Source organism: Dendrobates tinctorius, unplaced genomic scaffold (assembly GCF_039654945.1).
Source record: "Dendrobates tinctorius isolate UK_male_01 unplaced genomic scaffold, ASM3965494v1 ptg000397l, whole genome shotgun sequence".
Classification (NCBI taxonomy): Eukaryota; Metazoa; Chordata; class Amphibia; order Anura; family Dendrobatidae; genus Dendrobates; species Dendrobates tinctorius.
The window spans coordinates 2245883-2272252 of record NW_027362063.1 but is presented as its reverse complement, the minus strand read 5'-3'; the positions used below and the strand labels follow the sequence as shown (position 1 = coordinate 2272252).

General features: G+C 43.3%; 1 protein-coding gene across 1 annotated transcript in view; it reads left to right on the top strand.

The window, feature by feature from the left end:
• The window catches only part of RAB36 (RAB36, member RAS oncogene family), a 78533-nt gene extending 52940 nt beyond the window's left edge, over window positions 1-25593 (top strand). The window contains exons 8-10 of the mRNA XM_073563780.1: window positions 19122-19212; window positions 19303-19422; window positions 24691-25593. Coding sequence (XP_073419881.1) covers window positions 19122-19212; window positions 19303-19422; window positions 24691-24758 — 279 coding nt within the window. The 3' untranslated portion in view covers window positions 24759-25593. The remainder of the gene's footprint in view (window positions 1-19121; window positions 19213-19302; window positions 19423-24690) is intronic.
• Window positions 25594-26370: the final 777 nt, after the last annotated feature.

The following is a 26370-nucleotide window of genomic DNA, read 5'->3' as shown; positions in this document are numbered from 1 at the left end:
CTCACATTTGAAGTGAGTTTGGGGGGGTCAATATATATTTTTTTTATTTTCACAAGGGTATCAGGAGAAAATGGACCACAAAATTTGTTGTGCAATTTCTCCTGAGTACTCCGATACCCCATATGTGGGGAAAAGCCACTGTTTGGGGGCATGGCAGCACTCAGAAGGGAGGGAGCACCGTTTGACTTTTTGAAGGCAAAATTGGTTGGAATCAATGGTGGTGCCATGTCGCGTTTGGAGACCCTCTGATGTACATAAACAGTGGAAATTCTGACTCTGGGGGGGCGCTATACCCTTATTCCTCAGCGCCGTTTATTAATTAACGGCGCTGTGGTTTAAGTACCCTTAACTACCGCTATGAAAAGGTGTATCGACGGTCGTTACGGGGTTTAAGGTGTTTTGTATTTGTACACAACGTCTTCTTTTTTTAATGTTTTTATTGAATGTTTTTCAACATCCATCTTTCAAACTTATAACATGGGTTAAAGGACTAGCAAGGGAAAGAAGGGGGAATAGAGGGAAGCATTATGTAGGGAAGGTGGAGCTGACATAGCCAGTAGTGTCTATACCTCAATATTGTATTCTCATTTAACCCCTTCCTTACCTGGCAAGTTTTCTCTTTTGCGCTTCTGTTTTTTTCTCCTCCTTCTTCTGAGCCATAACTTTTCTATATTTTCTACAACATTACCTTATGAGGACTTCTTTTTTTTTGGAAGACACATTGTAGTTTTGAAAGATAATATCAATTTTACCATAAAAGATACTCAGAGCAAAAAATTAGTGAGGGGAAAAATAGTCAAAAAACTGTAATTCTAACATTGTCAGAATTTCTGAGTGATATTTTGTAATGGGCGATACCACAATTATGTCTTGTCACTAATTAGAGTAGTCAAATGATGACTGAGCATGGAAAAAACTGTATTTCGATTGTTCCCTTTAAAGGGAACCTGTCAGCAGGATTGTGCTCAGTAACTTACTGACACTGTCAGGTTGGCGCTGTTATACTGCTTAAAATGATACCTTGGTTGATTAAATCTGTCTTGTGGTTGTTGTTTAATGTTTATTTTCAGTTTTCAGTTAATGATATGCTTGTGCTCCGGGGCGGCCCGTGGGAGGTCTTCATGTGGTGCTCTTATTAGGTATTCATACTGAACACTGCTGATAGGTCACTGATCCATCAGTGACCTGTCCCATTGTTAAGATAATGAGTATTGTATATACATACTAAAAAAAAAACCTTCTGCAGGCAGGCGCCAGTCGTTGCACCTTTATCAGCATGCTCATCAATAAACAGTGAACATTCATTTTCATTTTTTTTAATCAAATAATTTTTATTAAAAGGAATCTGTCACTTGCAAAACAGTATTTACATGTAGATATAGTAGTAATCTTCAGGTAAATAGCTTTTTAATCATGTTTGGCAGTGTAACTGAAACAGCAGCTAGAGGGAGAAAATTATGTTATATTCTCTTTACAGCACATGTGTCAAACTCTATTCTGCGGGCCAAATCTGGCCCATAGGGTGAGTATATTTGGCTCACAATGCCAGGCGAGACCAACAAGTATATTTGGCCCAATGCTCTGCCTGGCATTGCGCTTTCTACTATATCAGTTGAAAGCAATGATGGAGGAGGGTGCATCAGCTGATGCTCACTCTCCCATCATTCCCCCCAGTGGTGGGATTCAAATTTTTAACAACAGGTTCTGTGTTTGTGTGTAGGAAAACCACCCCCATTTTAAGCCACACCCATTATTAAGCCACACCCATTTACACGCACCTTTTCCTCAAACATATACAAGTAGGGGCGCAGTCAAACAGTTGAAAAAAAAATAAATTGGAATGAGATCAGAACAGTGCACATTCTGGCCAGCGGCTCTCCTGACCCGAGTGTGACAGCTACATATATTTCTATGCAGCTGTCTCACTTGACTGTCCGGCTGGCCAGGCTGTGCACTACATATCTGCGTCCTAATGGATGTACCAGCGATCCCGACCAGCGATATGACACGGTCAGGATCGCTGGTACATCGCTAAGTGGTCGCTAGTGAGCTGCCACACAGGCAGGTCTCACTAGCGACATCGCTGGGGACGGGGGTCGCTACTTACCTGTCACACCAGGCGATCCTGCGTCCTCCCTCCCGGCTCCAACAGTCCTGGACGTTCTCGCGCGATCAGCGATAACCAGCGGGGGAGCCGGTCGTAGGTAAGTATCAGACATAGCGATATCGCTAGCAATATCGCTGTAACGTCACTAGTTATAGCGATATTGCTAGCGATATCGCTTAGTGTGACATGCCCTTTACTCAAGTCCCATCTATGTCAAACAATGATGATTTTAATTGCAGGGTTAAATTGGCATATTTCCACAACTAGAACACCACAAAAAGAATGGTTCATGAAAATATCACAACCACAAGTATAATTGACAGAGTAATAATAATTTATTAATGTATAGTACTTATAAAATCACATCAGAACTACAAAGTGCCAAATCCCCAATAGGCAGGCACAGGTCCCCAATAGGCAGGCACAGGTCCCCAATAGGCAGCATTGTTCCCTAATAGGCAGGCACAGGTCCCCAATAGGCAGTATTGTTCCCTATAGTCAGCACACGTCCCCAATAGGCAGGCACAGGTCCCCAAAAGGCAGGCACAGGTCCCCAATAGGCAGCATTGTTCCCTAATAGGCAGGCACAGGTTCCCAATAGGCAGGCACAGGACCCCAATAGGCAGCATTGTTCCCTAATAGGCAGGCACAGGTCCCCAATAGGCAGTATTATTCCCTATAGGCAGCACACGTCCCCAATAGGCAGCACAGGTCCCCAAAAGGCAGGCACAGGTCCCCAATAGGCAGCATTGTTCCCTATAGGCAGCACACGTCCCCAATAGGCAGCACAGGTCCCCAAAAGGCAGGCACAGGTCCCCAATAGGCATCACAGTGCTGCACAGGTCCCTAATAGGCAGGCACAGGTCCCTAATAGGCAGTACATGTCCCCAATAGGCAGCACAGGTCCCCATTAGGCAGGCACAGGTCCCTAGTAGGCAGCACAGCACAGGCCCCCAATAGGCAGGCACACAGGTCCCTAAAAGGCAGCACTGCACAGCACAGGTCCCCAATAAGCAGCAGCACTGCACATATACAACTGACCTGTTGTTGGCCTGTGTGTACCACAGGCTGAAGTTGAACTGAAGACTGAAGTAAATAATCCCGCGGTGAGGCAGGCGGGCGGCGGGCCACGGTCACCACACACAGACTAGTGTCCTCCTGTCCAGGCTCAGGCGCTCAGCTCACTGGGCAGCCGCAGCGGCGGGTAACTCCTGAATCCAGTCCAGCGAGCTCCAGAGTCTAGTTACCCGCCAATTATAGCCGCACTGCGCCGCAGGAATCAGTGCACGGGCAGCGGGGGCCGCCGGGGTGTGCTGTGCTGCTCTGTCCAGTAGTCAGCAGACAGACAGCTGCACGTCAAGTATCAATGCGCACGCGGTATCCGACAGGAAGCAGAGCAAGAGTCCTCCTCTGCTCCTTGCCTGCAGACAGCGCCGCCAGCAACATCAGATGACCGGATCGCGGCTCTGGATCTCCCCGGTTCGGGGAACCGGCTGCTTTTTTAACAACCGGTTCCACCGAACCGAGGAGAACCTGCTGAATCCCACCCCTGATTCCCCCCTCTATGTCTGACGTCTCACCTCAGTGGGCACGATGATGTCACTACAATGCGCCCCCTGTACCAAGAGGATTTGAAGACACCATGAAGAGACAGTAACAGCAGGGAAACGGGCAGAAGTATTTATATTTTTTTTATGTGGGACCCATTATACTGTATAGAACACTTTGTGGGCCCATTATACTGTATGCAGCACTATGTGGGGCACATTATACTGTATGCAGCACTATGTGGGGCACATTATACTGTATGCAGCACTATGTGGGACCCATTCTACTGTTTGGTGCACTATTTGGGGCACATTATACTATATGGAACACTATGTGGGGTGTATTATACTGTATGGTGCACTATGTGGGGTGCATTATGCTGTATGGCTCATTATATGGGGTCAAATACAGTTTGGTGCACTATATGGGACCCATTATACTGTATGGAACATTATGTATGGCCATTATACTGTGTGGAGCATTATGTGGGGCCATTATACTGTATGGAGCAGGGCTGTGGAGTCGGTAAGCCAAACCTTCAACTCCAACTCCTCAGTTTCCATGACACCGACTCGACGACTCCGACTCTCTCATACATAGCTCATGTTTAAGTTTAAGTGATACATTTACTGTAGTAAAATGGTAACATCAAACTTTTAGTCATTATTATGATACAATAATCAAGTCATTTAGATAGAGCATAAAATATATTTATTGGAATACAACTTTTGAACAAAAAACTTGCATATTTACAATTTATTATACACTATACAGTAAGTGGGAAAAAAACAGTTTTCAACAAAAACGTACTAAATATCATTTGTGCAGTCTATGAATTTGCTCTGAGAACTAGTTTCACCTCCCTCAGATCCTCCATCATAGATTACCTCAAATCTGACCTAATTATTTTAAGGCTAGAGAACAACCTCTCTACACTAACTTAGGTTGGTGGCAAAGCAGTATCCACATGGGCAGCATCTCTAACAATTTCAGGGTGTAAAGGAATTGCCTCATGCAATGAACGATTGAATTCTTCTACTTTATTGAGAGCAAGGGAAAATGTTGCTGAAATATGGTCAATCTGTTTTCTGTGGGAGTGGAATCTTTTTCCCATGCCTGCTCCATGTCATCCAAATACTTTTCAAAATTAAATTCCTCATCTGATGAGGATGAAGAAACGGCAACAGCAGTAGTGGCAGGACCCGAGTCCTATTGCTCCTGGCCGTCCTGTAGCCCACTCACCCTATCTGCTACCTCAATCAGAGCTTCTTTTCCTTTAGTAAGCTGTTGATCATCCAGCAATATACGATGACTTGGGTCCACATAAACAGCTGCCAGAAGAATTTTATTTTCTAATAGCAGTGTCTCTCTCCTTTTCATTGAAGCAGCAATGCCATCTGCAATTAAACCTCCTCTTTGGGACAGGCAAAACAACAAGTTCTTCCACTACTTTATAAAAATGTCAGAACTTAAATCCTCAGCTTGTAACTTTTTAGTCACTGTAAATAGGTGATGAAGCAATTCCTTCAGTTCAGCCACCTGTGTCCATTAATCTTCATGTAGTGTTACCTGAGGATTGGCCATATCTACAAGGAAGGGTTTCAGCTCAAACAATAACTGCTTTTCCAGCACGTCTCTTCAAGATGTAATCAATTTTAGGGGCTCTGGCAGCAATATCCAATTTCCTCCCTTTGCGAGTCAGCATGTCCCTCTTGCAGACTGTCTCTTATTGTCAGCTGCAACATGTGTACAACACAGTGCATGTGATGAATAGGAAAGAGGTGTGAAGCAGCTTCAACAAGATCATCTAATTGTAAAGAATCATTTTGCTGTTCTTCTGTAGTAATATCTGTTTGTTTCTCTGTTATGGGAACAGGACTGTGACCTTCCATCTCCAACATACTGAATGTGAAATTTTCTTCTAGCTGCTGTTCACCTTCTTTATTCTCATTCATCAGTTTAATTGTACTTACAGTATGTTTGAAGCATTATTAGTTACAATAGCAAGAACCTGTTCTTTTGTGAGTTCATAATCTTGCAGAACTTTTTCCACTGAGATCTTGAGAAACTGGCTGCTGTGATGAGCTTTAGTATCTTTTACTGCCAGTGTCTTAGTAACAATTATTTTGTTGTCACAAACATATTAAACGTTAATAGCAAAATAATTCACTCTGTGACGTGTGCAGGTATCCATTTTAAGAAACACAAAGTGTCTCTTGAGAGTCTTTTTAAGATCTTCCTTTTGGTTAAGAGCTTCTTCTATCAATAATTTTCTAATATTTTCTCTTTCCAAAGAAACACCAAGTTTGCGGGCCATTTCTCCATTAAGAGCTGTAAAAGCTTGTTATTCAAATAATGATAATGGTACACTGTCCTTCAGAACAAGCTCGATGAGCTGTCTTTTAACCCCTTACTGACATTGGATGTACTATTACGCCCCGGGGCGTATCTAGGGGGGCAGCCGGGGCTGTTGTGAGTTCATTCTTGGGTTCCCATTCTGAACTCCCTCTGGTGGTGTCGGGAGGTGGTGCGGCTGGTTTGATTGGTGGAGATCTGCCACCTGAGGATGGGGATGATGATTGGATCTCAGGATTCTCAGATTGGATTTAAGACAGCCAATGCCCTAGTCAGTTGCTGGTGATTCCTTCTGGCTTGTCAGCTCTTGGTTTTCAGCTCTGTTCCAGTCATCTAAAGCTAAGTTTTTCTGCTAATGTTCACACTTGATTTTGTTGGTCTATTCAGTTTTTTTGTGTGGTCTGCCAGCCCCGGCTGGGGGCTGAGCTGAATTTCCACTCTTATTTATCAGTATTTTGCCAATTGGCTTTTTGTCCCTTACTAGTTCGGTCTCTTTTTGCTCTGTCTCAGAATATTCCAGAGTGCTGATATAGTGGGAGAAGTCTATTGACTTCAGGGTTAATTTTGCTATCAGAAGTGTTGGACATTATTTTTGTAGGGTTTTTTGCAGGTTGCAGACAGTGACTTGCCTTTCCTTTCCTGTCTAGTTAGTTTGGGCCCCATCATTTGCTCAGCCTATTTTCCTGCCTGTGTTTGTGCCTTCATCTTGTTTCACCATCAATACATGTGTGGGGGCTATCTATTCCTTTGGGGTCTGCTCTGGGGCAGTTAGTTTTCCCTTTTCTTGCTTTAGGCTTATGTAGTCCTCCGGCCGTGATGAGGCGTCTAGGAACATCGTAGGCACTCTCCACGGCTACTGCTAGTTGTGTGGTATGATCAGGGATCTGCAATCTGCATAGTTACCAACTTCTCTGGTTTTCTGTGGCTTACCTTGTTTTGTTTTTCTCCTCGGTGACCCATTCATAACACGGGGCATTTGCCCCGGGCGCAGCCGGCAGGGGGTGCACTCGGGCCGCCTAATGCAGCGGTCCGCAGTGTCCTCCCTGGCGGCTGCTTTCTGCTGCCCCCCCGGCCTGAGAGTCGGCGGTTCTCTGTGTCAGCTGTCAAGCTGACAGCTGGCGCAGAGAAGGTGCACGTGCCGGCTCCCAGGGAACAATTGTACTGGCGTCTATACAGACGCCAGTACAATTGAAGCTCTGACCGCCGGGTCAGAGAGACAGCAGCAGCGTGACATATCATGTGATCACACTGCTGACGTCACTCCCTAGTGCCCAGAGCGAACGCTCAGCGCTGGTGGTAAGTGCTCCAATGTGGAGCTGAAGACACCGAAGATGGGAGATAGGGGGGGTGTTAATGTGGGGAAGGGGGTTAATGTGTGGGGGGTTAATGTGGGGAAGGGGGTTAATGAGTGGGGATGGGGTTGAATGTGTGGGGGGTTAATGAGTGGTAATGGGGTTAATTTGTGGCCGGGTTAATGAGTGTGGATGGGGGTTAATGAGTGGGGATGGGGGTTAATGTGTGTGGGGGGTTAATGAGTTGGGATGGGGGTTAATGTGTGGGGGGTTAATGAGTGGGGATGGGGGTTAATGTGTGGGGGGGTTAATGAGTGGGGGGGTTAATGAGTGGGGATGGGGGTTAATGTGTGTGGGGTGTTAATGAGTGGGGATGGGGGATACTTAATGTGTGGGGGGATTTGGAGTGGGAATGGGGGTTAATAAGTGGGGATGGAGTTAATGTGTGGGGGGATTTGGAGTGGGGGGTACATAATGTGGGGGGAGTAGGGACGGGGGTTATTGAGTGGGGATGGGGGTGTTATTTAATGTGTGTGTGAGGGATTTGGACTGGGGATGGGGGTTATTTAATGTGTGGGGGAATTTGGAGTGGGGATAGGGGGTTATTTAATGTGTGGGGGATTTGGAGTGGGGATGGGGGTTATTTAATGTGGGGGGATTTGGAGTGGGGATGGGGGTTATTTAATGTGGTGGGATTTGGAGTGGGGATGGGGTTATTTAATGTGTGTGAGGGATTTGGAGTGGGGATGGGGGATTTAATGTGTGGGGGCATTTGGAGTGGGGATGGGGGTTTATTTAATGTGTGTGAGGGATTTGGAGTGGGGTTGGGGGATTTAATGTGTGGGGATGGGGGTTATTTAATGTGGGGGGATTTGGAGTGGGGATGGGGGATTTGATGTGTGGGGGGATTTGGAGTGGGAATGGGGGGTTATTTAATGTGTGTGAGAGATTTGGACTGGGGATGGGGGTTATTTAATGTGTGGGGGAATTTGGAGTGGGGATAGGGGGTTATTTAATGTGTGGGGGATTTGGAGTGGGGATGGGGGTTATTTAATGTGGGGGGATTTGGAGTGGGGTTGGGGGTTATTTAATGTGGTGGGATTTGGGGTGGGGATGGGGTTATTTAATGTGTGAGGGATTTGGAGTGGGGATGGGGGATTTAATGTGTGGGGGGATTTGGAGTGGGGATGGGGGTTTATTTAATGTGTGTGAGGGATTTGAAGTGGGGATGGGGGATTTAATGTGTGGGGATAGGGGTTATTTAATGTGGGGGATTTGGAGTGGGGATGGGGGATTTGATGTGTGGGGGGATTTGGAGTGGGAATGGGGGGTTATTTAATGTGTGTGAGGGATTGGGGATGAGGATGTGGAGTGGGGATTGGGGATTTAATGTGTGTGGGGAGATTTGAGGACAAAAAATGAAGAGTATGTATGAGGAAACAGTATGGGGGATGGGTGCAGACAGTATGGAGAGCGAACAGGTTAATGTATGTGGACACAGTATGGGGAGTGAGGGTGATGGGATGTGAGCAGACACAGTATGGGGAGTCAGGTATATGTGAGCAGACAGTATAGAGAGTGAAGGGGTAAATATATGAGGAGACAGTATGGTGAACAGGAGGGATGTTAGAGGAGACAGTGTGAGGAGGGAGGAGAATAGTGTGAGGCGACAGTATATTGCAGATATTTTTATTCAGGAGCATTATAATGACACTTCTATCTTTAAGAGCATCGTGTGGAGATTTGCTGCAGAAGACCGGAGAAGATGGACGTCTGCAGAGATGGCTGTGGATGAGAAAACTCATCATGGGGTCTGGACAAGAAGAAGAAAAGGAGACCGACTCCAGAGACGACATCATCTATAAGGTACCTGGATGTATATATTATTTGTGATACTGACTTATTCTCATGTTTTTATTTGTTAGGAACATTAAAGGGGTTGTCCAGGTCTGTGCTGAGTCTGCAGTCATTCTATGTGACTGCAGACTTATGAATTCTCACAGTGCTCACTGAACGCTGTCAGGATTCTCTCATGCCGGTAATTTACATACATGCGGTCACATGCTGACTAGACATGTGTGGCCTCACTCAATGAAAATGAACAGAGCGATGCCGGGCACGTCTAGTTGGAATGTGGCCAGAAGTATACAAATGACATATTTGTGCTGGCATGACTATATCGGCAAGGGAGAATTCTAAATGTGTGCAGTGCATTAGTTGTGAGAATTCAGAAGCCTGCAATGTCAGGATTCAGCTCTGCAGGTTCCAGTGTCATCACATAGACACTTCACTCATACAGTTGTGGCCAAAAGTATTGACACCCCTGCAATTCTGTCAGATAATACTCAGTTTCTTCCTGAAAATGATTGCAAACACAAATTCTTTGGTATTATTATCTTAATTTAATTTGTCTTAAATGAAAAAACACAAAAAGAATTGTCCTAAAGCCAAATTTGATATAATTCCACACCAAACATAAAAAAGAGGGTGGACAAAAGTATTGGCACTGTTCGAAAAATCATGTGATGCTTCTCTAATTTGTGTAAATAACAGCACCTGTAACTTACCTGTGGCACCTAACAGGTGTTGGCAATAACTAAATCACACTTGCAGCCAGTTGACATGGATTAAAGTTGACTCAACCTCTGTCCTGTGTCCTTGTGTGTACCACATTGAGCATGGAGAAAAGAAAGAAGACCAAAGAACTGTCTGAGGACTTGAGAAACCAAATTGTGAGGAAGCATGAGCAATCTCAAGGCTACAAGTCCATCTCCAAAGACCTGAATGTTCCTGTGTCTACCGTGCGCAGTGTCATCAAGAAGTTTAAAGCCCATGGCACTGTGGCTAACCTCCCTAGATGTGGACGGAAAAGAAAAATTGACAAGAGATTTCAACACAAGATTGTGCCGATGTTGAATAAAGAACCTCGACTAACATCCAAACAAGTTCAAGCTGCCCTGCAGTCGAGGGTACAACAGTGTCAACCCGTACTATCCGTCGGCGTCTGAATGAAAAGGGACTGTATGGTAGGAGACCCAGGAAGACCCCACTTCTTACCCCGAGACATAAAAAAGCCAGGCTGGAGTTTGCCAAAACTTACCTGAAAAAGCCTAAAACGTTTTGGAAGAATGTTCTCTGGTCAGATGAGACAAAAGTAGAGCTTTTTGGGCAAAGGCATCAACATAGAGTTTACAGGAGAAAAAAAGAGGCATTCAAAGAAAAAAAACACGGTCCCTACAGTCAAGCATGGCGGAGGTTCCCTGATGTTTTGGGGTTGCTTTGCTGTCTCTGGCACTGAACTGCTTGACCGTGTGCATGGCATTATGAAGTCTGAAGACTACCAACAAATTTTGCAGCATAATGTAGGGCCCAGTGTGAGAAAGCTGGGTCTCCCTCAGAGGTCATGGGTCTTCCAGCAGGACAATGACCCAAAACACACTTCAAAAAGCACTAGAAAATGGTTTGAGAGAAAGCACTGGAGACTTCTAAGGTGGCCAGCAATGAGTCCAGACCTGAATCCCATAGAACACCTGTGGAGAGATCTAAAAATGGCAGTTTGGAGAAGACACCCTTCAAATATCAGGGACCTGGAGCAGTTTGCCAAAGAAGAATGGTCTAAAGTTCCAGCAGAGCATTGTAAGAAACTCATTGATGGTTACCGGAAGCGGTTGGTCGCAGTTATTTTGGCTAAAGGTTGTGCAACCAAGTATTAGGCTGAGGGTGCAAATACTTTTGTCTGGCCCATTTTTTGGAGTTTTGTGTGAAATGATCAATGTTTTGCTTTTTGCTTCATTCTCTTTTGTGTTTTTTCATTTAAGACAAATTAAATGAAGATAATAATACCAAAGAATTTGTGATTGCAATCATTTTCAGGAAGAAACTGAGTATTATCTGACAGAATTGCAGGGGTGTCAATACTTTTGGCTACAACTGTATGTGATTTTCATAGGTATGGTGCTGTGACAACGAGCTTCTCTTTCTGCTTTCAGTTTTTTACTGAACATTGAGAGGATTAGGGAGAGCAGCTCGTGGGTACAGGTGTCATGATACCAGTGCTGGGTGACCGGCACTTCTGGGGTTAATGTTCTGATCTCAGTGCAGACTCTCACCTGCACACCTGGGACCTATTGTGGTGGCCTCTCATTGGTTCTGGGGAGGCTTCTTATAGCCTCAGGAAGCTCCCATCCCCCGTCAATTATACTTTCGCCATTGGCATTGTGTGGTGACCCTTGAGTATGTTAGTGCTGTGTTCTGGTTGCTTGATTCTCTGTGTATGACTCGGTCTGCTCTCTGGATATTGCTTTGGATTCTGCTTGGTACCTTCTATGTCCGTTTGGTTTTTGATCTCTGCTTGGCCCTGACTGTCCGTTCTGTCTCATCCCTGGTACTGTACTGATATCTTGTGTATGACCTTTGGCTTTGTCTGACCTCCCGTCTGTTTATCCCTCCTGTACCTCGCTTGCCTGTAATGTGCTTGACCTCTGCTTTGCCCGACTCTGAGTTTTGTTACTCCTCTGAAAGCAGGACGCTAAGCCCGCCCCCTTGCAGTCACATGACCGTTCACATGACCGTAGGTCCTGTGCCTGCTTTCTAAACTTCTACGTTCAGGTCCCGTGCATCTTTATTTTCCGGCTGTTCTTGTCCCCAGGGGTCCCTACGGTGCGGGTGAGTCCCTGCTTAGCGGAGGCTGTACGCCGGCGCTGTCAGGACCCTGACATTATAACTGACCATTAAGTTTTTTGGGGGTTTTTTATGCAGAAAGTTATGGATCCCATACAGTCTCTGGCTGACCAGATGAAAAGTCTGAGTCAGATGTTTCAGGGTTTATCTCTGGAGCAGCGAGCTCTGGCTCGTTCTCAGCAGTAGGTTTCTGAAACAGTGCGGGGAGCTCTAGCTGCTGGGTCTTTGGGGGCTGGGGTGAGTGATGTTGTTTTGGTGTCCTCAGAACCACCTGTTAAACTGCCTGACTTTTTTTCTGGAAACAAAAAGGAGTTCAGGGTCTTCATGGAGGGGTGCAAACTTTTTTATAGTTTGAGACCACGTTCCTCTGGGGACGAAAGTCAGAAGGTTGGGGTCGTTATGTCTCTATTAAGAGGGTCCCCACAAGCTTGGGCTTTCTCCCTTTCTCCCACTGACCCTGTGAGAGTGTCTGTGAATGCATTTTTTGAGGCCCTCGGGCACATTTATGATGAGCCTGACCGAGTGCGATTGGCAGAGGACATGGTGATGAGTGTCTGTCAGGGGAAACACTCAGCTGAGTGGTTTTGTACTGAATTCCGCCGCTGGGCCGCAGAGATTTCTTGGGATGACGCCGCACTCCGAGGACTCTTTCGCAGAGGCTTGTCCGAGCGGCTACAGAATGCCTTGGCGTTACATCCCCCACCTAACTCTCTCGAGGACGCCATGACCCAGGCCGTCCGGATGGACCGTAGGCTGCGGGCCAGAGGGGTGATGCAGGTGGAAACTCCATTGTTCCCCAGTGGAAAAGAGACTGCCCCTGAGCCCATGGATGTAGGCGCCCTCTCCCTGAAGGATACGGAGAGGAAACGCCAGAAGGACAAGCAGTTATGCTTTTACTGCGGGAAAACGGGACATTGGAAAAGGGAGTGTCCTGATTGCCCGTCTTCAAACCCGGTCGGCGGGAAACGACTAGGTCTGGGTAGTCAACGGGAGACTGCTCAGACCCTCAGGTACCATTTTCCTCGTTTTCTAAAGTGTTACTGCCTGTGGAACTGTTTGTGGACGGTAGTTCTTTTTCCTCTACAGCCTTCATGGACTGCGGGTCATCGATTAATCTCATTGACTCCCAATTGGTCACACACTGCAAGATAGGGACAGTTAGGCTCAAGGTTCCGATCAAGGTGATGGCCATTGACTCCTCTCCTAAGGAGGGAATTCTCTGTATGTCTGACTTGTTTTCGCTCAGAGTGGGCGCTACTCGTGGAAAACCTAAGTTGTTTTGTGCTGGACAATCTACCTGCAGGGTTGGTGTTGGGCATGCCCTGGTTACAACGCCATAACCCAGTTATTAACACATACGTCCTTCAGTCTCACCTGTGGTGGCAGGTTTCTTTTTTGTAAAGAAAAAAGATGGCGGGTTACGTCCCTGTCTCGACTTCCGGGAGCTTAATCAGATTACTGTACGGAATACGTACCCCCTTCCGTTGATTCCAGATTTATGTAACCAACTATCAGGGGCAAAGTGGTTTTCTAAACTGGATCTTCGGGGGGCATATAATTTGATAAGGGTCCGAGAGGGGGATGAATGGAAAACCGCGTTCCTCACGACCAAGGGACTATTTGAAAATTTAGTCATGCAGTTTGGTCTTACCAACGCCCCCCCGCCATATTTCAGAATTTCATCAACGTGGTATTCTTGGATCTCATTGGTCATTTTGTCGTTATCTATTTAGATGATATTTTGATATACTCCCCCGACAAGCATTCTCATTTGGAACATGTATGAACTGTTCTCCAAAGACTGAGAGAAAATCATCTGTATGCCAAATTGGAGAAATGTGTATTCTGTGTGCAAGAATTGTCTTTTTTGGGGTTAATTGTATCCGGTGAGTGTTTTCGCATGGACCCCAAGAAGGTGCAAGCCATTGCGGATTGGGTGCAACCCCGAGATCTTAAGGGTCTTCAGCGCTTCTTGGGGTTTGCCAATTATTACCACAAATTTATCCGGGGGGTTTTCGCAAGTGGTCAAACCTCTCAGGGATCTAACATGCAAAGGTGCGGATGTGAGAAATTGGTCCTCGCTCGCAAAAGAGGCCTTTGCGACGCTGAAAAAATGCTTTATGTTTGCTCCTGTCTTGGCTGACAACAGGTACATGACTAACTGTGCAAGTCGCATATGTACTTGGGGCGGGGGGGGGCGCCGAACCAGATTCTTGCCCCAGGTGCCTGAAAGCCTAGATACGCCTCTGACTACGCAGATGTCAGTGTCCCCCGCTTTGATGTGGGCTGCAGCGGTGAGTTCTTTTTATTAGTCTTGGAAGGTTTGGTATAGACAGGCACCTGCCAAATAATTAGCTTATTTCCAAGCTGTTCTAATAGGTATCTGCATGACCTAAATGTTTATGAAAGTGATTAGGTGCAGAGCTTTGAGAAGGATCTGTAATAGATCGAAACGCGTCGCTTGTACTGACATATGCACACTGTCTGTGGAGTTTTTTACCGTGTAAATTTTCAATTTTTGGATTAATAAACGTTCTAGTTTTTTAAGGAACTGGAACATATTTTTTTTCTTTATTGCTGGAAAGATGACATCACGTCAAGATGGCGTTCCATGCACCTGATGGTCTGGTTGGTGAGCTACCTTTGGTTTTTAACCATTTTTTCTCTAGTAAGAACTAACATAAGAACTAACACTGGCAATCCCAAAGAGGAGCATATATAGCAGAGGGGAGTGGCCAACACTGAACAGCTGAGAAAATCCAAGTAGGAAAGCTTCAGGAGCTTCAACTGAATAGATTAACCCACTGCCAGCAAGGAAAAAACCTGCACTGTTTATTACGATGGTGAAGTACTCATAACTAGTGCAGGCGTGCGTGAAACCAGACACCGTGGTCTTTTGGCTCCTCTCGGTCACGGTATAATCGTCTTATGCCTTATGCAGGGTTTCTCATTTTACTTTATGGTGCCCCCTTTTTACATATCAAATTTCTAAAAAAAAATTTCAAAAGAAGTAAGAATTCTGAGAAATCGATCGAGGGGACATTTATTTTCTAACATAAATAATTTCATTTGTTATTGTCTAACATGGAAACATATCAGCACGTTGTTGTTTAATTGTACAGTTGTACAAAAAAAAAAGAAAACAAAAGGAAGAACAACTTTCAAGCCCAAACTTTTTTTTTCTTTTTTTTACCATTTATGCAGAATATTATTTCCAGCTTTATAATAGAAACACAAAGTGTGCACCAAGCAGATAACGATTTTTGATCCTCTGTTTTGATGTAGTGAGGTGTAACTTTACAGTATATCAAAGTCTTATATCTAGAATAAACGTATTCACATTTAAACATTCTCAAGCTTTTGTTTCAACGTTTCATTTTAGCTGTTTCACCAGTGACAGCATACTGCCTCATTCACAGAGGATGGCGATCCAGAGATGAATTACTATGTAGCCCTTCCCCCAACCGCAGAAAGGGACTTATGGTCAATTGCAGCTTCAAAGGAACACAATCAAAATTTTCTTTTATGTATGTGAACAGAAAGAATAAGAATATTTACATGTCTGTCTAGGGATATAGGAATCAAGTATTATGTAAATGTACATTGAGATTGTATATTTAATCTAATTTAGATTATAAGAATCTTTTTTGGCTTTAAATTACGTTTGGAGATGCAAGGAGGCCGTCTGTCCTTTTCAATTATTAATCTATATGGGATTTGTTGTACGCCTGTTGCCAGGGGCCACTGTTTTGGTTGTCAGCTTTCTTGGCCAAGGTAAACTGTTCACATGAATGGTTATAACGTCTGCTATGTGAGGATAAGACATTTAACCCAATGATTAATCATTTGAAAAAGAGATGTAAAGAAAAGCCTACACGATGGTTTTGCATGGCGATATCCTACAAATTGTTTAGAACTACTGATTTTGGAAGCATGTGAACTCATCCTGTTATATTTGACACAGAAGTTACATTTAAAGCGTAAAGGGCCCTTTTTAAAAAGTTGCATTTAATGAATCAGCCGAAAATGACTGGCAACACAAAGCCCTTCCCACAGCGATGACTAAAAAGTAACTCAAAATACAGTATACGTACACAAATAAAATGACTTAAAGGCAAAAATGAAAAGAAAAATTTGACACAAAACAAAAACAGGTTAAATACACCAAAAACATAGACAAAAAGGTGCAAATGCAGAAAGTAATCAGGCCCATAGTCTTTCTTATCTTTGCTGTGCAGTTTGAAATAATCTGTCGTTTTTTGTTTTTTTTTAACTATGGGCGAGAGATTGTCTGTAGCAGCCATCAAAGAGATCACTAAAACTGTTCATGCATATACACATTGTCACCCACCCATAACCTAGAAACATTTACATTTGTGAATTATGTTTATAGGCTTATAGCTTGATTTTATAACATGACTTTAGAGATAATATACATCAAAAAGATAATTTATTTAATTTCTTCAACACAAAAAGCAAAACTCATATATTATATAGAGTTATTACAAACAGAGTGGTCTATTTCAAGTGTTTATTTCTGTTAATGTTGATGATTATGGCTTACAGCCAACGAAAACCCAAAAGTCATTATCTCATTAAATTAGAATACTTTATAACACCAGCTTGAAAAATGATTTTAAAATCCGAAAATGTTGACCTACTGAAATGTATGTTCAGTAAATGCACTCAGTACTTGGTCGGGGCTCCTTTAGTATCAATTACTGCATCAATGCGGCGTGGCATGAAGGCGATCATCCTGTGGCACTGCTGAGGTGTTATGGAAGCCCAGGTTGCTTTGATAGCAGCCTTCACTACGTCTGCATTGTTGGGTCTGGTGTCTCTCATCTTCCTCTTGACAATACCCCATAGATTCTCTATGGGGTTAAGGTCAGACGAGTTTGCTGGCCAATCAAGCACAGTGATACTGTTGTTTTTAAACCAGGTATTGGTACTTCTGGGAGTGTGGACAGGTGTCAAGTCCTGCTGGAGAATTAAATTTCCATCTCCAAAAAGCTTGTCGGCAAAGGGAAGCATGAAGTGCTCTAAAATTTCCTGGTAAATGGCTGTGCTGACATTGGTCTTGATAAAACCCAGTGGACCTACACCAGCAGATGACATGGCTCCTGAAACCATCACTGATTGTGGAAACTTCACACTAGACCTCAAGCAGCTTGGATTGTGGCCTCTCCACTCTTCCTTCAGACTCTGAAATGCAAAATTTACTTTCATCTCAAAACACCGTGGACCACTGAACAACAGTCCAGTTCTTTTTCTCCTTGGCCCAGGTAAGCTGCTTCTGGTATTGTCTATTGGTCTTGCGTAGCTTGACACAAGGAATGCGACGCTTGTAGCCCATGTCTTGGATACGTCTGTGTGTGGTGGTTCTTGAAGCAATGACTCCAGCAGTAGTCCACTCCATTTGAATCTCTCCCAAATTTTTGAATTGCCTTTTCTTAACAATCCTTTGAAAGCTGCGTTATCCCGGTAGCTTGTGCACCTTTTCTAGCACACTTTTTCCTTCCACTCAACTTTCCATTAATATGCTTGGATACAGCACTCTGAACAGCCAGCTTCTTTATCAATGACCTTTTGTGGCTTACTTTCCTTGTGGAGTGTGTCAGTGACTGCCTTCTGAACATCTGTCAAGTCAGCAGTCTTCCCCATGATTGTGGAACTACTGAAACACACTAAGGGACCTTTTTAAATGCTTAGGAAGCCTTTGCAGGTGTTATTTGTAAATTATTCTAATTTACTGAGATAATTACTTTTGGGTTTTCATTGGCTGTAAGCCATAATCATCAACATTAACAGAAATAAACACTTTAAATAGATCACTCTGTTTGTAATGACTCTATATCATATTGTCACGTCACCGTCAAACTCGGGGCCTGCTGTTCCGCCCTCAGCCACTAGGAGGCGACGGACTGTCACGCCGCCCTCGGGCTCGGGGTCTGCTGTCCAGGCCTCGGCTACCAGGAGGAGCCGGACTGACATGTCATCGTCGAATTCAGGGCCTGCTGTTCCGCCCTCAGCCACTGTGAGGCGCCGTGGCTCGCGCCCGAGTAATGGCGGCAACAGTGAAAGGGCTTCTGCGCAGGCGTCTAGTGGACACAGACTCCGCTCCTCTGTCAGTCATGAAGGGGTTGGTGCATCGTCATCAGGTCTGGTCCTGGGGGCGGTCCTGATGACATCATCAGCCCGGGAGCCTGTGAGGGATGACCTGATCCCTCAAATACCTTTGGACTGGGCTTGCAAGCCACCGGATATATTCTTGGTTCCCCTGCGTGTTACTGTGTGAATTGCTGTTGACTGACTCTGACTTTTGCCTGGACTTCTGACTCTGCTTCTGCCTAACGATTCTGTACCTCTGCGACTCTCCTGGTTTATGACTCTGACTTTGGCCTGGATTCTGACTCTGCTTCTGCCTAATGATTCTGTACCTCTGCGACTCTCCTGGTTTATGACTCTGGCTTCGGCCTGGAATCTGACTCTGCTACTGTCTACTGTTTTTGTACCGTTGCTGCCTGACTGGTTTAGTCTCGGATATCATGGCCTCTGTGTCCTGTATTGGAACAACTTTCTGGCGACCGTCCTGCTCTGGTCATTGCTCCTATTCAGACAGTGCCTCCTGGGCTCTGCTATAAATCCAGATCCCTGTATAGGGGTAAAGGGTATCAGTGTTTCTCGGGGTGCTGTCTGGCTGCAGTCCAGACCGCAGGCAGACGTCACACATATACAGTATGATTTTCACTTTTTGTATTGAAGAAATGAAATAAATTAACTTTTTGATGATATTCTAATTTTGTGAGAAGCACTTGTTTATGACTAGAAATATTTTGAGTAGTTTTTTTTTATATATCTCACAGTATATTGTAGATCATCACATTTTTTACCTACCTTAGATAAGACCTTTTCATGAGTAACTGCTTGGCTGAGTAAGTACTTACCCTTATCAATCTTTGTGCTGTGGTGGAAGCAAAAAACTAAAGGGAAAAAAATTATCGCTGGAAGGAGTTAAGCATGCTTTTTAAAATTTGACTTTGTTCACATTTGCCCTTGAAGATGCCATATGTTGCTAATATGACTTGGTGCAGGTAAAAAGCTTAGCTAGTGCCTCCTTAGTCTACTTTTTCTTGCAGTCAGAAGCAGAGTGTGAGCAGACAGAGCGAGATGCTTTGAAATTTGCTGTGGAAATGCAAGCTGAATACTGGTCTGTCTCGGCAAAAACAGGTGCCCCTATTTCCATACTTATGTATTTATACCACTGTAGTACAGTTGTAATTCAGATAACACACAGTTTTGATTTGTTTCTTTGACCAGGTGAAAATGTAAGAGATTTCTTTTTCCGAGTGGCCGCGCTTGCCTTTGAACTGTCCATGAAAAAAGAGCTGGAGAAGAACAGACATAGTACAACACAGATTGGCGATGGCAATCTCATACGTATGTAGTGTGAATAATTTGGTGTAGTAAAGGCGTAATAAGCTCTTTTATACAAAAGTTTGAGAGAATGAAAAGAAGGAAGTATTTGCTGTCTACAATAGCTGTCAGAATCACACCATGTGTGGGGTTGTCCAAGATTTTTTTTAAATGACCACAGACCGAAAAAGGTAATAAAATAAGAGATACGTTTTGCTGGTTTTGTGAACCATCCTGACGTTATAAGTTGCCTACCATGTGAACATGACTGCTGCAGCCAGTCACTGATTTTAGCAGTGACTAGCTGAAGCGTTAATGTGTGTGTACTTGGCGCAACAGGTCATGATTGGAAGGTTTACAAGAGTCACAGGGGTTTTGCCTGCTTAGTTTAACTTACTTTATCACATTCACTGTTTCATGACCATTTTCAACTCCTTGGCAACATTTACCATATATTTACTATCCCATACCATAGTATTGCAGTGTATTGCATAGGTAATCAAGCAATCACAGATTCAAGTGCTCTAAACTAACCAATTAAAAATGAAAAAAAAAAATAAGAAAAATAAAAACAATATCTCAAAACATAAGCAAAATCTAACAAATTTAAATATTACCATATTTGCTATTGCTGCGTGCATAATTGTCAGAACTAATAAAATATTAAATATTTACCTAATGCGATGAATGCGGAAAAAAAATTGAGAATTATCGTTTTATTTTGTTGTTTTTCAAACCCAAAAAAGAATAAAGAAAATAAGTTGTAGGGACCCTAAAGTCTTGAAATAACAAGCTCTCACACATCGCTATCTCTCCCTCCCAAAAAAGATATAACTCTTAGAAATAAATTGCTTTCAGCCACCATTTTTTAAGTAAACAACCAAAAAAACTAGATAAATTTGGTATCACTAGTACTGACCCATAGAACAAATGTAAACTTTGTAGGCACTCAAAAAATAACAGCGACAATTCAGGTTTTTGTTCAATTCCACTACACTTGGAATTTCTTCCCCATTTTTCTGTACGTTGTATAGCAAAATGTATGATGTCAATCAAAAGTCATCCCACAAAAAACAAGCCCTCATGTAACTATCATGTCCTTTCCAAACAACTCCAGTACCATATAAATCAGAAAACCTGCCTGCATTCACAATACCATACTGAAACGATATGCATACCTAAAAAAACAAAAAAACAAAAGCACTTTGATCCTTTGGTTTCCAGTCAAGTGGGAGGAGATTATAGGTTCTAAAACTTGACTGTTGTGATTCTGCCCCTTCCCACTTGACTAGAAGCTCGTAAGTTACTTAGCAGCAATAGTTTGTGATATCCTGGGCATTTAGTATTACAGCACCATGTTTAGGATGCAGCTTTCAGGACCTATATGATACTGGAGACAGTTTGGCAGACATAATAGACAGGCTCCCTTCAAAGATTTGGGATCTGCTCTTTAAAGGGAATCTGTCACCTATTTTTTGCCCTATGAGATGCGGCCACCGCCATAAGGCGTCATCGCTAGAAGATAGGAGGTGCCGGACCCGGACGCGACACCCATCGGACCCGGACCGCCCATGGGGGGCGTGTTGTGATTTCTCTTGATAGTCGGGGCTCCCTCTGGTGGTTACTGCGGGTAGTGGAGCTGGCCGGGCTGACAGAAGTCTGCCACCTGACGACGATGATTGGAAATCAGGGGTTACTGACTGGGAGGATATAAGTGAGCAGGCTTCCCTCGGTTGCTGCTGGTGATTAGTTTCTTCCTGTGCATTTTGAGGTCTGCTGTCTCCTGCCTGATCCTGCATTTTTCAGTTAAGTTGTTAATTTGCTAATCCTTTGCATCTGATCTAGTTTTGCCTCTTTCTGCTTTGCTGTGAGGGTTCAGCGTGCTCCCTGCTGGGGCAGTGCTGTACCCCGCTCCATATGTTACAGCTTGTAGCAGTTTGTTCAGTCCCCTGTTATATATTATTCTCTTTTGCTTTGCTGCCAGTTCACACCAGAATGCTGATATAGTGGGGGAGAGGTCGTGAGACCTCAGTGTTTTTTGTACATCAGACGTGTTGGATTTTTTAGGGTTTTTGCATGATTGCAGACAGTGTCTTTTCTTTCCTTTCCTATCTAGACAGTTTGGGCCTCATCATTTGCTCAGTCTATTCTCTGCCTGTGTTTGTGCCTCATCTTGTCTCACCGACAATATATGTTTGGGAGCTATCTTGTTTCTTTGGGGTTCTACTCTGGGGCAGTTTAGATTTCACCTTTCTTGCTTTAAGCTTAGTTAGTTCTCTGGCTGTGCCGAGGTGTCTAGGGCATCGTAGGTACACCCCACGGCTACTGCTAGTTGTGTTGTTAGGATTAGAGGTCTGCAATCCACTAATTTACCAACCTTTCTGGTTTCCTGGTGGCCTAGCCTATTCCTGCCATCCTCCTCGGTGACCTATTCATAACAGGATCACCAGCCCAAACTGTAGTCTCTAGGGTACTCTAAAGAAGGAAAGAATTGTAAAAAAACAAACAAAAAAAAAAGGTGTCTGAATTTTTTTAGGTATTTTTTCCTCTTTTTCTCTGGGGCTGTAAGAGGATTTTTTCTTTTAATGGAGACTAAGCAATTGTCCGATTGTGTTGAGCAGCTCGCTGCTGAAGTGCGGGGAATTTCTGCCTATCTCGCTCAATCATCTGCTGTAGAACCAAAGATCCCTACTCCTGATGTGTTTTCTGGGGATCGGTCTAAATTTTTGAATTTTAAGAATAATTGTAAACTATTTTTCGCTTTGAAACCTAACTCATCGGGGAGCTCTGTGCAGCAGGTTGAAATTGTCATCTCCTTGCTGCGCGGTGATCGCCAGGACTGGGCTTTTTCTCTGACACCTGGAGATCCTATTCTGGCTAATGTGGATGCGTTTTTTCATGTGGATGCGTTGTATGATGAACCTAATGCTATTGATCAAGCTGAGAGAACTTTATTGGCATTGAACCAGGGTCAGGATGCTGCAGAGTTATATTGTCTATAATTCCGAAAGTGGGCGGTCCTTACTAAATGGAATGATGATGCCTTAGCAGCTCTCTTTCGGAAAGGTCTGGCAGAAACTGTAAAAGATGTTATGCTGGGATTTCCTGTCCCCTCTGGTCTTAACGACTCTATGTCATTAGCCATTCAAATTGATCAACGTTTACGTGAACGTAAAACTACGCGAGAGGCGGTGCTGCCTTTTGAACAAACTTCTGAACCCATGCAATGTGATAGGGTTTTGTCTAGGCGCAACGTCAAGAGTTTAGAAGGCGTAATAAGTTGTGCTTCTTTTGTAGGGACGCCTCTCATACTCTTTCTGTCTGCCCTAAACGAGAAAAACGTTTTGCTCACTCATTTGCGGTGGGCAGTGTACAGCCTAAGTTCCTTTTGGCTGTTACCTTGATCTGCTCCTTGTCTACATTTTATGCTAAGGCTTTTGTTGATTCAGGAGCAGCTTTCAATCTGATGGATTTTGACTTTGCCAAACGTTGTGGTTTTCCCATGGTGCCTCTGCGGACCCCTATTCCTTTGAGGGGTATTGATGCTACCCCTTTGGCAGAGAATAAACCCCAGTTTTGGACCCAGGTGATAATGCGCATCGCTCCGGACCACCAAGAGAATTGTAAATTTTTGGTGTTGCACAATTTACATGATATTATTGTACTGGGTTTTCCTTGGTTGCAAACCCATAATCCTGTTTTGGATTGGAAATCTGTGTCTGGTAAGTTGGGGTTGTCAATGTGTTCTTAGTGACACTCCTGTTTTCTCCACCTCTCCCCAGTCTCATGATGTTCCTGACTATTTGGCTGATTTTTCTGATGTATTTAGTGAGAGTAAGTCTGCGTCTCTCATAGGAGTTATGACTGCGCAATTGAATTAATGCCTTGTTGTAAATTTCCCAAGGGTTGGCTTTTGAACTTATCTGTACCTGAACATGATGCTATGCGATCTTATATCAAGGAGTCGTTGGAGAAGGGTCATATCAGACCATCCTCTTCACCTTTAGGTGCTAGGTTTTTTTTGTGGCCAAGAAAGATGGCTCATTAAGGCCATGTATTGACTATCGTTCCCTTGACAAAATCACTGTTAAATATCAGTATCCTTTACCCCTGATTTCTGATTTATTTTCCAGAGTTAAAAGTGCTGTTGGTTTACCAAGTTTGACCTCAGGGGGGCGTATAATCTTATTCGCATCAAGCAAGGTGATGAATGGAAGATGGCGTTTAATACTCCGGAGAGACATTTTGAGTACCTGGTGATGCCTTTTGGGCTCACTAATGCCCCTTCCGTCTTCCAATCTTTTATGAACGATATTTTCCGGGACTTTTTGGATACGTTTTTGATCATTTATCTGGATGATATTTTGATCTTTTCCAGTGATTGGGATTCTCATGTGGAACATGTCTGGACTGTGTTCCGGATTTTGAGGGAAAATACTCTGTATGTTATGGGATCAAAATGTCTCTTTGGTGTACAGAGGATTTAGTTTTTAGTTAGTTCTCCGACAGTGCCGAGGCGTCTGGGGCATCGTAGGTACGCCACACGGCTACTGCTAGTTGTGTTGTTAGGATTAGGGGTCTGCAATCCGCTAAGTTACCAACCTTTCTGGTTTCCTAGTGGCCTAGCCTATTCCTGCCATCCTCCTTGGTGACCTATTCATAACAGGGGGAATATAAATTGTTTTTCTTATCTTTCAGGTTACATCGGGGGCTTATTTACAGCATTAGAGATAAGCCCCTGATGGCGGTGGCCACATCTCATAGGGCAAAAAATAGGTGACAGATTCCCTTTAAAGTTTCTGTAGAAATAATGACATACCCCTTATGCATCATGACTGTAGTAAGACTACCTCTGTGTAGCAAAGTTCATAAATCCAACTTGTATTTCAGGTTTAGTCGACTTATTTAGAACAACTCTAGTTAGAATCCCAAAACTGATACCAAAGGTTAGGGCCACAAAAGTGCTGTTATGGGAAAATAGTACCATTCCCCGTACTTTCAGGTTTGTCCCAGTTGTATTTACATTTTCTCTTCCTTTTAGACCCAATGTGCAGCGCCAGTAAGTGAACTATGTCTTACGAAAACTTTAAGCACTTGTCTTCAGTCAGAGACGTTTCTGTACAAATCTGATACATGGAAACACCCCTGAATACAGTAGATTTTTCAGTTGTGATATCTTTATCCAAATGAAGATCTGCGTCCAGAGTTTTGGAGCTTTATATAGAAATACCGGCCTCATATTCATTACAACGATCAAAGTATATCCATAAGCCAATTTATTTTTTATTTCAGAACTAGAGGGGAATCCCTCTGAGAAAAAGGAAAATGAAAATCTGCAGAATAATATGAACTGCTGCTAACCAGATCTGACAACCCTGGCTTGGGATCAACGGCCATTTCTCAAAGGTTGGAGTGAATATTGACTGAAGTGTGTCTTCTACTCTTGAACTTGCCGTTGATGCTGCATCATGGGCATGAATGACTGAAAGTATTCATTCTTGGCACTGGGACAAAACAGCTATTCACTGCATCAAGACTGCATACCGCCCTGCAGGTGTATTATGTACTAAATGCCACTTCAACATATAGCCTTACTTTTTAAAGCTTTGGGTGATGTATTTAATATGGAGGAAAATATAGTGATTTCTACGATAGACATTGAAACAGTAATTTGTATATTATTTTTAGATATTTCAGAAGATGCCAAAGGCATTAACTTTGGGGATGTGGTATAATGGCAGCACATTCCTTGTCTTCATTAATATAAATATACAGTATATATATAGATATATATATATGAATATATGAATCATGACATTTCCAGCCTCCAAGCCTGGGTTTTCTCATTCTGTCTTTGTGTTTTATTGTGTTTTCCCTCACTGCCATCTGTTTGATGCATTTATAGCATGTGATTAGCTGATGTAAATGAAACATTGTAAAAGTTGGTCTTTCCTGGTGCCCTGGCATACATGCCATATTGTGTGCCACCACCTGACTACCATTCTGTGGCAGTGACTCCGGAAACTGATGAAGAAGGCAATATTCTCATTAAATGAATCATGGAGTATTTTATGGTTTTGTTTCTATACTTTATAAATTGTCTGCTTAGAGATGTTTATTCTAGAATTGTTGATCCTTTTGAAAATATTTCTCTACATTGTATTACATGAATAATAAATGTGATATTTAAAAAAACAAACTGCATTTGTGACTTATTTTATTGCAGAACAAGACAAGACTACATATGCCAGTCACACAGGCGGGTATTAGTAGCAGATCATTTGGTTAATGACCTGTCTCCATAACTCATTGGCCATGTGAATAAAATCAATCCACCTTTTTAAGCTATTAATGGTTAAAGGGATTATATTTTAATCTAAAAGTATAAAATATGCAAATCTGAATGTAATATTCAGATTTAACAATGCACTTTGCTGTCGTTTGGCATAGATATCTCCCTTTGCATTGCATTCTAAAATTGAGAGCCTGCCCAAATTCTGAAATTGTTTTTTTTTTCTATTTGTGAATGAAGTTTTCAAGATAAAAATTTAATAAAGGAAATATAAAGCAGAGACTTAAAGGGAAACTATGATTTGAAAAATCTTTCAATAAAGAAAGGGGAGACATCCAAGGGTGCAGTACACCAAACATATTGATTGTAAGAGTGGTGCTTTATTTGTTAAAAGTCTAATACCTAACGCGTTTTGGAGCTATTTGCTCCTTTTTCATATGGCAAGACTGTCACCTCCAAAGAGTACAGTGGTAATCTGCCTATGAATAGCATTTAAATCACGTTAGGCAATGAAATTGGAACAGCAGGTACAGGGTGAAAATAAAGTTATATTCTCCCTGCGGCCATTTACTTCCAGTTGTCGGGACGGTGCATGGACCTGTTACAGTAACCACTCACTCACTAGTCAGTTGCCTGCAGATTTCCAATGAGTATACAGTTATGGCCGAAAGTGTGGGCAC